General features: G+C 37.8%; 1 protein-coding gene across 1 annotated transcript in view; it reads left to right on the plus strand.

Moving 5' to 3' along the window:
- Nucleotides 1-13656, plus strand: part of agbl1 (AGBL carboxypeptidase 1) — a gene marked incomplete at its 5' end in the record, with an annotated part of 188366 nt that overhangs the window by 99405 nt on the left and 75305 nt on the right. Inside the window, 4 exons of the mRNA XM_030053330.1 lie at nt 1072-1220; nt 3306-3393; nt 4965-5097; nt 5843-5996. Coding sequence (XP_029909190.1) covers nt 1072-1220; nt 3306-3393; nt 4965-5097; nt 5843-5996 — 524 coding nt within the window. The remainder of the gene's footprint in view (nt 1-1071; nt 1221-3305; nt 3394-4964; nt 5098-5842; nt 5997-13656) is intronic.

A 13656-nucleotide genomic window follows, 5' to 3' on the forward strand; every position in this document is an offset into this window, starting at 1 on the left:
ACGTACATGCACACACACACACGAGATGGGAGAAAGAGAAAACACTACAAATGAAATAATACATCCAACAATGAAGCAGGCAGGTGCATAGGAGGTGGTAACATAAAATCATATTGAACGTGATCCTGAAAACTGCTCTTGCATAGTATCACCATTTATTCATCATAATGGAGTTTCAGTGTTTCAGTCCCCCGTAGACCTTAGTCAGATTAGTAGGACAAATTGAATTCAGCGCAGTGTCTTTTTTTCTCCATAGGGGAGGGTAGTTGGAATTTTTTGTGAGTACAGAGGAGGACCTGGTAGTTTTTTTTTTTTTTTTTTTCTTTCTTTGGAAATTGTGATCACGCCTTTCCATGCCTTTGGGCCACACTTGCCTCTTTAATGCATGGAGGAGGTAACCAGACTGTCCCCACAGCCTACCCAAAAACTATCCACATTGAAGAACAACAGAGGTCTTGTTTTTTTGCTCACAGGCTGCTCATGCATTCTCAGATCTGCAGATGTACTACTGAACGAAGATTCTTCACATTGTCACACAGCATCTCACTGTGCCATGCACCTTTATGAGGTAGACCCTCATAAAGACAAAAAAAAAAAAAATGAGTAAGCAAGTTATTGCAAACAACCATTAAACTGAAATAGGCTGTTCATCAGCTGATCAAAAGTTTAAGACTGCTGCCTTTCAAAGCCCAAATCTTGGAAAAAATGTGGATTCAGTGTCATTTTCTGTCAGGTATCCACACTGTCATGACCTGCTTACTCATTTTTTTTTTGTCTCACTCCCATTTCTTCTTTTTGCATTTTGAAGCTCAACTCACAACGTTTTTAAGATCCAACAGTGCAAAATGTAAATTCTTGCAATTTCTCAACTGATCTTAAGATTTTGATCAGGAGTGTATGTTACTGAAATATTACATGTTACTGATGTGGCCATCTAATGGAATCATTATGAATGCAACTCCAGTTTCATTATCTCCTCTCTTCTACTTTCCTTCATCCTCCACTTCCCTGTACATTTTCATTCTCTCCACTTTCATGTACTTTATGCTCCCCCTCTCCTCTCTTGTGTAGATATGAATATGACCTCATACTGAATGCAGATGTTAACTGCTCCCAGCACACCCAGTGGTTTTACTTTGAAGTCAGCAACATGGTGGCCAATGTCCCTTATCGCTTCAATGTCATCAACTGTGAGAAGACCAACAGCCAGTTCAACTATGGTGAGAAGAGGTGTGTGTGCGTGCATGCATGCATGGGTGTATGTGTGTGAATAAACATCTGTCTGTTGAAATTGTCATAAAACATGTTAATGTCATAAATCACTGTAATGATCTAGTAATAATGTAACAATCTTTCTGCGAGGGGACTTGCAATTATAACAATGTAATAATAACACTAACAGTGATCAATTTTATGAGCTGTTAAGGCTGACAGCACAGACCTCTAACTGTGGTTTCTCTCCATCCCCATAGACAGGCTCCAGATGCTTTGCAGTTGGTCAGTCTCTTCCAGAAGCACTGGAAGAAAAGCTCTTTTTATAATCCAAACATCACTTTCATCTCATCTAAGAAAACTTTCTTAAATGACCCTTGTAAATATGATTAATTTCTTTTTTGAGGTGATTTTTTGGCATTTCTGCTTTATTTGATAGTCACAAAAAAAAGTCCAACAAATAATGCAATAAAAAAGTACTGTAGCCTACTTGTATGCAGTTTCATATTAACATACTAGTGTGTTTTTCTGTCCTCATCCTTCATGTTACAACTCAGCATTATAAATGCTGTATATGCACATAAACTACACAGTATAAATGCACAGACAGCAAGGGTGGGGAACTTTTTCCCTAAAAGGGCCATTCAGTTTTTAGAGCATCCTTCAAGTGCCATACAAAAATATCAAATTACATTTATATCAATAATTTGATTGATGATGATGATAATAATAATAATAATAATAATAATAATAATAATAATAATAATAATAATAATAATTCGAATTTAATTGTTAAATAACATGATTTTTTATCGTACTAACCTTAATGTGATGGCAGGAACTGTTTCTTTGGCAAGGGGTCTGATGTCAGATGATAGTGATGATGATGATGATGATGATACTGTCCACAACTGGATTTCCACTTGTGGGTTAGTCAGTCTTGAGCAGAACAGAATCTTTTCTAAGAGTAAGTTTTGAAAAGAACTGCTCATGGCGATAGACTGTCCCAAACAGAGATGCATTCAGTGCATGTCTCCTGTCACACCAGTGCTTAGGTGAAGGTAGTGTAACACCGCAGCACTAGACCAGAACTCTTAAAATGAGTAAGGATGGCAGGCACACACAGCAGGGCAAAGTTCAGGGTGATTTATTTCAACAAGCATAAGGATAGCAATTTACTTGGGGCGGTCCCAACATGCCTGTATCGAAGACAAAAAAAAAGAGCCCCATTAAACCCAAACCCAATTAACAGTGTATAATAAATTAACCCAAATACAATATAGAAACAAACACATGAATTAACCAAAGAAAACTCAGGAACCATGGTTAAAATAAAAAGTCAACTTCACCTTTAAAGCAGGCAGCACAGCTCCTCACAGCAACCAACAGCAGCAGGGCATGGGAAAGACCTGACGTGAGGGTTTCACCTCCTTTTAAAACTTACAGCATTCATCCAGCCTGAACCATTACATTCATACACCTTTTCATGCTTACTTTTAACCAGGGTCCTGGCCTCTTTTAACAATCAGTCATATTTAACAGTTTTTAATCATGTCATTTTAGCAATAGAGAACCTCAATAGCAACCTTTTAATATCTGAGAAATGGAACTTTTGACTTGGTATGTTCCACCTACTCTCCTCGCTGGTGCCAGTTACCTCAATCAGGAGCAATCAATGGTATTTAACCTGGTCAGATTCCGCCTGCGGCCTCTCAGGCCCAAGGAGTGAACCACTGGTGAACATGAAACAAAAATGAGATCAACAGAAGAAACAGCAACAATAATAAAGTTCAGTTAAGGCAGATGTCAACATGGCAGCATGAACTGGGTTTGCACCCCCAGCAAAACCACACCGCCCAGGTGGCCATCAACTCACTGTCTGTTGGCATTGTCTGCTGCCACAGTGGCCATGTGATCCCCATGGTCACATTCCTCAGAATGGAAAAATCCTCAAGACATTGTTTCACTGCAGGCCAGAGAGAAAAACTGGAAATTTCCTTACAGTATATATGGAGCCATACATGAAAGTAATACTCTGATTTAGTGTGTGTGTGTGTGTGTGTGTGTGTGTGTGTGTGTGTTGTGTGCTGCAGGCATGCAGCCAGTGCTGTACTCAGTGAGGGAGGCACTGGAAGGCAGACCATCCTGGGTCAGGACTGGAACTGAAATCTGTTATTTCAGGTATGGAGGAAGATGGAGAGAGAAATTGAAACATGGAAATGAATTAATTCCTTTTCATAATAATAATAACAATAACAATAATAATGATACACATATTAATACTGCAGTCATCCGAATTTTCAGTCATCCGATGTACTAGGCATTAATTGGAGAAACACCAAGTATTTACCAGGTAAATGCCCTTTAAGAAAAGTTATTTCAACTTAGCAAAAACAGACTTTCCTATTTCAAATTGTGTGCAGAGAATGCATTTTATATCAAAGCAATGAACATTTTTATGTGCACTGGTGTCACTGAAAGGAACTGTGGCTGTTGTACTGGGCTTTATCACCATATTTCAGTTGGTGGGAACTATGAATGTTGATTTCTACTTTTAGCAAGCAGCCACTGCACAACATGTCCTCTCAGTTCTCTAGCTAGTGTGACACACATAACCTGACCTGCACTGTCACCCTAGAAACTAACCTGATTTTATTCTGTATCAGACGAACTGTTCAATGACTGTTCTATTCCATTCAAGTTCTGTGTTCCAAACATTCCAAAGGACCATACTGAGAAGTGTTTATGCCTTTATGATGGGGAATACTGAGCAAACAAAACTTTATAAAATATTACTGTAGATTATTTTATGCAGTGACTGCATTAAGAACAGGTTTTAAAAAAGTTATTGGTTAAGTGATTGGATTTGGAAAAAAAAGGGGGAAAGCAGTTAAGGTAAGCAAGAGGGTTGGAAAATAATGCTCAAAATGAGATTGTTTGTTGTGTCAGGTGCACTTCACAAAGGCAGTATTAGCTTGGTGGTTTAGGCAGCTGTCTCTAAGCCACAAAGTTGGTGGCTCAAACCTAGCTTTATCTTATATTTACCTCTGCCAACGTTGGACAGAATTATCAGAGGCAGATTTAGTTATGCACAACATGGGCAGCTGCCCACGGTGCCGTCTTGCAGGGGCCAGCATCATTTATCTGTTTTTGTTGTTGTTGCTTAGTTTTTTTTTTGTTTGTGTGTTTGTTTGTTTTGAATGGTGACATGACATTGCAATCAGTTTTCTATTGCTCAGTTTCACGTTGTCATGTCATAACCTTGTCAGAGTGGGCGCCTTGATTCTTGTGTGTAAGGTAGGCAGGTTACTGTGCTGCCTGGACGTTCTCCTACCACACTCAAGTACGAGATGGGGAGAGTTGACCCTGACGTCACCTTAGGAGACTGTTCCCCATTAGCTGTTCGCCAGTGAAGGTTATGTTTTGCATAGTGTTAGTTAAAATGAGCAGCGATAGGTGGCATGTTTGAACAAAGACAAAGGAACTCAAACAGAAAATAGCAGCAAAAAGATATTACAATATTGGTACTATTAGCTGATCTCAGGATAGTGCACTGCAAAGCCCAGAGCAATGAGCACTGAGCTCCAAAGATGGAGCCAAAATTAAATAATTGAAAACAGCAATGGCCAAGTAGTAAAAAGAAAGACTAAATTAAAAGATAGCAGGCACAATCAACTGTTGGTCAATTATTTGTCTACATTTTACAGTAACTTCATTTGTTTTGTTCTGAGTAGTTGTGTATCCTCTTCTAGAAACCAGTTCTGTCCAGCTAAGGGAGGAAAGAGAGTGACTTTTTACACGTTGACCTTCACCGTGACCTTCAAACACAATGAGGACGTCTGCTACCTGGCTTACCATTATCCTTATACATACTCTTCACTGCAGGTATAGATCTATCTGTTGGACTGCCTGTGTGTTACCTGTAGCTCAGTGTCATTAATAATAATGGATTTTTTTTTTGCCACAGTTTGTAAATTGTTGCCCTACATAAATTAGGCCAACTTTAAAAAGTTTTTATTTATTTATTTAGTTTCATTTGCTATCATTTAATTCATGAATAAATACGTCCTGTTACCAAGTCACAGGCAAAATGTGATGGTATGCAAATTTAATCAGGGAATCTGTGTAGTAGTCATGGGACATTGATGATAATGTTGATTTCCTGCAAGCCAATGTGATGATTATGATCATTTTTATCATAATAATGAAATGAATTAAATCATAATTTGCAATTTTGCTACCAAAGATGAATGGTAACAGTAAGCATCAAAAGGTGATAGCAAACATGTGAATCAGCAGTCAGCAGTATTCAAAAATGACTGTTGGGCTTCCTCTGTATATAGTTTTTCCACCTTTTACTGCAAATAGCAAATGAGAAAAACGCAAAAAACAAAAGTTGACCTCAAAGTTTCATAGAAAGAAGTGTAGATTTGGATGGCAGAAAAGTTTAAGAACTGTTTAAGAGCTGTGCACTTCAGTGTGGGCAACAGAATGGGTGTGATGTCACCTGTAATTGATTAATCACCCAAATACTTTTTTTTTTTTTTTTTTTTTTTTTTTAAATAAACAACACAGTCTCTAATGTCTCTCCCGCTCATGCGCACTTTCTCTTTCTCATTCACTTTTTCAGACCCATCTTCAGGCTCTGCGGCATTCAGTGGACCCTGCCAAGGTGTTTTTCCGGCAGCAGACTCTGTGTACCAGTTTGGCTGGAAACCCCTGTCCACTTCTCACTATCACTGCTTGTCCTGCCAGCAGGGGATGGAGAGACATACACCAGCTACGTAAGTATTGGTATATATGTGTATACACATAAAGAAGCATCCTATTCACAGCAAGCTGGTCAGGTGGATGTGTATCAGTGCTGAGTATAGAATAGATTAGAATATACTTTATTGTCCCCTGGGGGAAATTTGTCATGGACTCAAGTGCATGGTAGTAGCTGCCTAATAGACAATAAATAAACAAGAATACAAATAAAAAATGACAAATGGCAGCTAGAAACATATGCGTACACATGCATACACACGACACATGACACATCCAATGGAAAATTGGAAAGAAAAACAGACAGAGCACCTGGTTATTGCACAATACCCAGGCCCCAGTATGCCCAGCCTCAAGCGCTATTTAAAAGTCTACAATACAGCTGTGTGTTTTGTTTATATGTGTGTCCATGTGCAGAGTATACAGGTGTGTGTCTATGTGCTATCACAAGGACTTAGACAGACGTCTTTAGATACAGATAGATATTGCATGCTTTGTTTATTTTTTGGTTCTTAATTGAAACCCAGTGATCCTTTGCAGTTGGAAATATGAAGAAATAATTTGTTTAGGAGAAAACCATATGAGATTCATCTTAGCGTATTAGCATTTGCATATTTTTATACAGTGATAGCTTTTATTAAATATTGGGCATTTGCACAAAGCAGTATATCATTTCATCTTGTCAATTTCCTGCACATTTTCCAATAAAGTCAGCTTTTCAGGAAGGGAAAATAACTGGTCGATTTTACTATCGATACTCATGTTTTTTAAATGAAAACAATAATTGTGTGACTTAGGCCTAGAATGTCATGTCAATGGCAGTTTCTGGTAAAGGATTTCTTAGGATTAATCTTTTTACATGAACTTTTGTTTCCCTGTGACTGACTTACATATATGGTGAACACAAAAGATCCCAATAGAAATACTAAGTGTGTGTCTAAATTTGAAAGGTGAGGGAACAAAGATTGGTCCAACACTGCTCACTTTAAATATAGCTCTGAAGTAGGTTTTCTTTTCTTTTTTCCCTTTTCTTTGGCTACATGGTACAGATGCTACAGTTTGTTGACTTTACAAATATATGTGGAGTGACATCATTACAAGAATGATGAAAAAGGAATTCTGTATGAGACTTCTTTCAGTTAATTTTAAGTTTGTGTGGACTGATTCAGGTCAAGCATGCTGCCATTTTACACTTGCAAGATTTATTCCTCCAAAGCAAATTCCATAGCAATTTATCCAAAGTTGAGCAAGAGAAGTTGGGAATCTTACTAATATGAAAGTATCCACCAGTGGATGTTGTTTAATGTGACTTCATGGAGGGAACAATCTGTCTAGATTTTATGAAGAGAAAGCCTGTATACAACAGGCTTTCTCAGGCATGCAGCGCGCAAACGTGTATATGACGTAAATCATGCGACCATCCCTCCCCGCGTTTCCTCCTGCCTCCGCAAAAATCATGCGTGCAGCGCGATTAACTGTGAATTGCCACCTCGTGCAATCAATAAACAACCATGTTGTCTGTGTCGCTGTCCGTTGTGCTGCTGCAACCACGTATAAACGAAAGTCGATTTATGATGACGTCAGGCCATGCGTGTGTCGTATTTCAACGTGATGCCGTACGTACCAGAGGCAACCCTGCTTCAGTACAGTTGAGCTTGGGGTAATGTGAGTGCAGGCCAGCAGGGGACTGGGGAGAGGGGGCATTCGTGCTTCAGCACTATATGGAGCAACTGGGCCTAATGTGAGTAGGGCCTTAAAGACCTAACTGCTTTGATGATTGTGTACCATCTCAAGTGCTTAAGTTACTCATTATCCCAGGAAAAGACCTTTGCCACTTGCACTGGTATTCGAGCCCTGTCTCCTAAAAATGAAGTTCCAATACAACTAAGCTGCATTCTCAATTACGTTTTGAGGGACACATATTTTTTGTCATGGATTTCGTTTGTTTGTAATGTATCAAAAGAATGTTTGTAATCCCTAAGTTTCGAGACTGTGCTAATAGGTGGGTGAGGTGGCAGATGGGTCATACAATTGACTTTCACCTAGGTGACCGGAGTTGGAGTCCAGCACAATGTGATAGTGGTGTTTTTTCCCTAACCTTAGCCACATGGCTTTTATGCTTAAACCTAACCTTTCCTTAACCTTAACCAAGTGGCTTTTATGCCTAAACCTAATCTTTCCCTAACCTTAGCCAACTACTTTTGGTGACTAAAGTGACAAAAATGGCTAACATGCCACCTATCATGATATGTAGGATCATTTCAAGCACCACCAGTACAAATATCAAGTCAAATCAAATCAAATTTATTCACAAAGCACATTTAAAACAACCAAAGTTGACCACAGTGCTGTACAAAAAATGTTAGCAAGATAGCATCAATAAAAAGCAAAGGAGTAAAGGAAGAAGAAAAGCATGAATACATAAGTAAATACACATATATACATACACACAAAAAAAATATAAATGCATAATTGAATTAAAATTGAGGTAAATAACAAGGTAATTTGAACTGGCAAGGGCATTTTTACAATGAACCATGAAGAAAATTTTATTTACAATATATTATAGCCCAGTGTGCAATATACATTGATTTTATTCATGTTGTCAGAGCCTGTCTTTGCTGAAGACATTATTGTCCTTCTCTAGTATTTCTGAAAGCTTGCTTCCTGAAGTAGAGAGGAGAGCTCACTTCACTTAAGGACAACTTGAGCAAGAGAACTGAAAGTGGAGTTTCAATACCAAAAAACTCACAGGCATGTTTACAGTATGTGCTTTTTATGAGTGTCTGTGTTTGAGGTATAGTTCATGTGTGTTTGTGGGTGACAAACAAAAGTAGACATGTTTAAAAAAATAAATACATGGGAGCAATGTGGAAAGAAAAAAATGTATTTCTTGACAAATCAGCTTTTTTTTCTTGGAGATATAAGGTTTTTGACAGTGGGGGATGGATTAGCTGAAGCAGCTTGCATTTCTCCTCTCTCCTGTTTTCTGTAATTAAAAAAGGCTTCCAGTGCAATCACAGTTCATTTCTGAAAGCCGATACTTATCAAACATAATCTCTTACTGGGACAGGCATGGCCTCTAGGTAGCTGACACAGGACTAAGACAATTTCTCTGTCACACTTTGTGCTCTTATCTCTCTCACTTTCACACTCTATATGTGTCTTACTTAGTTACTCTGTAACTGACGTTCTGTCTGTCTGCATGAATTTATTTTTATTTTCTGTTTTCTTTTTCTTCTACATCCTCTATAGTCATCTTTCCTGTTTCCGCTGGCATATCTCTCCATGTTTATACACACAAAGTTGTAGTTGTGTTTTTTGTAGTAAAGATTCTATTAAAGATTAAAGGTTCGGTAAGTTTTATATGGAATGATGATAACTCAAAGAACCCTCTAATTTGTTAAAATCAGACTCATCAAAAGTGTGATTAATCTTTTTATACTATTGATTTGGGTCTTTCATTGTATTCTAAAATACAAAAACATGCAAAAATAGTTTGCAAATCATGCAGCGGTACAAAAGATTTCACAACATATAATCAGCATCCCATAATTTTTAAATATGATTTTTTTTGTTTGAAACACCCACCTTATAATGTTCTGCTCCTGTGGCTAATAATAAACAGATATACATAGATATAGTCTTTATTGTCCCTCAGGAAATCTGTTTTCACAGCCTGTACAACACAGAAACATACAGATAACCATGACATGACAGACTGTTGTTGCAACAGAGCATGTGCCGCTGCCATTCATAGACCAAAGAACAAATAATTGGCTGTGTAAAGCAAACATTTCTGCAGGGACTATTCTCTGGTGAAGAAACCATTTCACTCCACCCAATTTCAAGCAATCAGAACAAACAAACAAAAGATAGCATAAAACGAGTGTCAGAATAAGAAATATTACATCTTACGTTTAACACTTACACACTTACACATGCACCACCTCTCCCTCTCATACAGAGACAGGTCCTTTAACATCACTCTCCCTGCACAAAGAAAAGGTACAGAATTAGAAAAAGAAATGAAGCAGAAAGAAAAAAAAGTAGATTAATTAGATTCCATGTACTTCATCGATGGATCCCAGGTCTTATGGAACAACCTGGGGCTGCCTCTCTTGGCGCGTGTTATTTTATTCAAAGGAGCACATTAGTTTTCCTCATTAATGCACTGGGTGATAATGGGGATCCTCATGATTCCACTTGGATGTGATGCATCTTTTGGCAGCTTTGATAGCTAGGCTAACAAAACCCTTTATCCTATGAGAGGGAAGATTCACATTGGTTAAGTTCTCCAACATTGTAAATGCAGGAGTATTTCCTTAATAAAAACCTTTTCGAGAATGTTTTCAATTTCCAGCTACCACCTCCCAAGCTTCGAACAAGAACACACCATATTTACGCACCAGTCAGTTTGCAGCGGAGGCAGGGAGGGGATAAATCATTTTTAAAATGTTTAAGTTTCTCTGATATAAGATATGCTTTATGTGTAAATTTGAAATTGCAAAGCTTATACCTGTTAATGTATATATACTCTGTTACTGCTCATTAATCTTGCTCCAGTGCTGTGTGATCTGGATCCTGAGATCCTATTTCCCATTTCTCTTTTAGTGTTATTGCATTAACCTTCAAATATTCAGATAACATTCAGATAAATTCAGATAATAAATTGTGTATTTGTCATATGTTTACTCAGATTGTTCTTGAGTAATAAAGACTCGTGGGGAGCACTTGGCCTTTCCAGGGAGTGTTCCTGCCTGGACTGTATGAAATGTCTTATCTGTAAATATCTGAAGAAGTGTGTGGCCGAAATGTGATATACATCTCTCAAGTCTCCAAAATACATTTGAGTGTCCCTTTGATATCGATCCTCTACCTTTTTTATGCCCTTCTGTGACCATCTCTTAAGGCTAATGGCAGAATGCTACTGAGCGTAATGGGTGTCTTGGGGGAAATTGAGTGCCTCATATTTATGGACATCCTCCAAACTAAAAACTGACTAGAGAACTGAATGAAAGTATCTGTCTCACTCAGTAGGGTCTTCAATGAATGAGCAGGTTTAGACAAATATAATAACATATTATCAGCGTACATTGAAATCTTGTGCTCTGCACCTCCCACTGAAAGCCCTGCAATGCAAGAATCCTCTCTTCTGACAAAGGGGTTCCAACATCAATGCGAATAATAGGTGTTCTAAAACCTTGAAAAGATACACCCACAACCCGATCAAACACCTTTTCAGCATCAAGGGAAACTACTGTTGTGGGCTCCTAACTGTCTCAATGATAATGTGAACAAGGCGTCTTAGATTTTTAGTTGGCATTCTATTTCAGTCAGGTCTTCATTTATTAATGATGGGAGAAATTTCTCCAATCTAAGGGCAATAACCTTTGCAATCAACTTTAAATTGACATTAAGTAATGAAATTGGACAATATGAACTAAACTGGGCAGAGTGGGATCGGGAGAAGTTGATTATAGGTAAAGAAGAAAAGCCTCGTAACCGTAGGTGCATTCTCTATAGCTTCTGTGTAGTCAGTGGCGTACTTCACTTGAGTGTCAGATACCTCCAGCATTTGTCTGCACTTCATTTAGTAAGTGATCTCTGTCAGTATAATGAAGGTGCTTTATAATTAGCAGGTTTTGGTTAATGTCCAAGGTGGTGGCATCTTATCAGTTTGGCTTCATATGTTTGTAGATTCCTCATGCACAAAGTGGTGGACTTTGGAACACACTGAACACATTGGAAAGATGCAGCTGGAGGTTTACCATTTCTGAAAGAATAGTTTTTTTTATCTCTCCAGTGTGTTGAGACAGAATAGAACATACATACTGTCAATTTGCTTTTCAAGTCTGTAGACAAAAGCAGACAGAAGATTTCTCATCAGCCTCCTTCGTCAAGCTCTTTGTGTGACTGAGCAATCATGTCTTTTTTAGAGGCAGTAGTTTGCCTTGTTTTTGTTTTTTTTTTTAAATTTACTTTTATTATAAAATAAGGGAATGAAGTATGTGAACACTGATAAATTGTGCACACAGTCATGGATTTTCTTAAGGTTCAAGGAGGTGTAATTTTGTAGGTGGCTAAATTCGCTAAATTAAACTCATTTGCAGTAGTACTGCAAACTGGCTAAAGCAGTTACCGTGTCGATTGATAACTACACAGTGGCTGGACATGTCAGCTTCTAGTGACTGGTGGCTAATGCAGGGGCAATGTCACATTGAATAATGGGATTGAAATGGACTGATTGTTTTTATGCACAGACCCAGCTTTGATTCACTATATTAACAACCATTCAAGTATGTTTGAAGATTCTAACAAATCCTCACCTACTGTTCAAGACAAGCTGTAATCTGACATTTTTTGTAACCACAATATTCCGATCTTATTAAACCCTGAAATATGAATTGTGATAGGGGCCACAATCTCCTTTCACTCAGTCCACTGGTTGCTTAGACACATGAACCACACTGCTAAAATTTCTTCCTTAGCTGTTATTCATTTCAAATGATCCTGACTGATGCAGACTCTCTCATCTGATGGCATGATATCCATTCTAACACAGAAATGGTAATTATGACCCCATCACGTTACTACTCACTCAAGTTAACACACATAATTGCCTGGCTGTCACTATCGGAAAAGAGCAGTTTTAGCCATCTACGCGATAATAGTAAGATCAGTTTTGTAGTGGGTAGTACTTGCCAGGGTGCTACAGAGTTTTGAAAGACTCTTTCTTTTAACTGAAAGGCTTCAGGTTTGACCCCACATAACCATAAGTGGATGTACTTATGAGCAAAGCTCTGATACCCTATTTACACTTGGTTTTACTTTACACTTTGTTTAAACTACTACTATGACTACCAATGATAATAATAATAATAATAATAATAATAATAATAATAATAATGATAATAATCATCATCATCATGATAATAATGATAATAATAATAATAATTAGAGTTTACATTTTTCAAGCAAGATGCACAAAGTGCTTCCCATAGACCACATAAAAGCGCAGTTGCATTAGGATATATTCAAAAGCTTCAAAGAAATTGAATAAATTAAGAAGAAACATAAGACAAATAGTCACAAATATTAAAATAAGCATAAAAACAGATGTTTGCATAACAGAGACAAAAAGGCAAGAGTGTAAAAAATTAATCGTAAGGCTTGATTTAAAAGCTGAGACAGTATTTGCAGATCTAAGATTGACAGGAAGGCTGTTCCAAAGCTGAGGAGCCAGTAAAGCAACGCTTGATCACCCTTAGACTTTGGAACTGCTCAGAGGCTTAACCCAGCAGATCTTTAATGTACTCTGGAGCCTGTAAATTATAGGTAAAATTTTAAAATGAATCCTAAAAGAAACTGGTAACCAATGCAATGAAGCTAAAACTGGGGTGATGTGAGAAGAGTGTTTTGTCTTTGTCAGGAGTCTTGCTGCAGAGCTCTGCATAGTGTGAAATTTGGTTACATCTTGGGCACTAACACAGGTAAAAAGGGCATTACAGTAAGTAAGGTGAGAGGAAATAAAAGCATGAATAATTTTCTCTGTATTGCTAAAAGATTAAATTGGTCTGATTTTTGAAACATTCCTGAGTTGGAAAAAACATGATTGCACCATTTTTTTGTGTGTTTTGGGCAAAATTGAGTTCTCTGTCAAAGATAGGGCCCAGG

This window comes from Myripristis murdjan, chromosome 6 (genome assembly GCF_902150065.1).
Source record: "Myripristis murdjan chromosome 6, fMyrMur1.1, whole genome shotgun sequence".
Taxonomy (NCBI): Eukaryota; Metazoa; Chordata; class Actinopteri; order Holocentriformes; family Holocentridae; genus Myripristis; species Myripristis murdjan.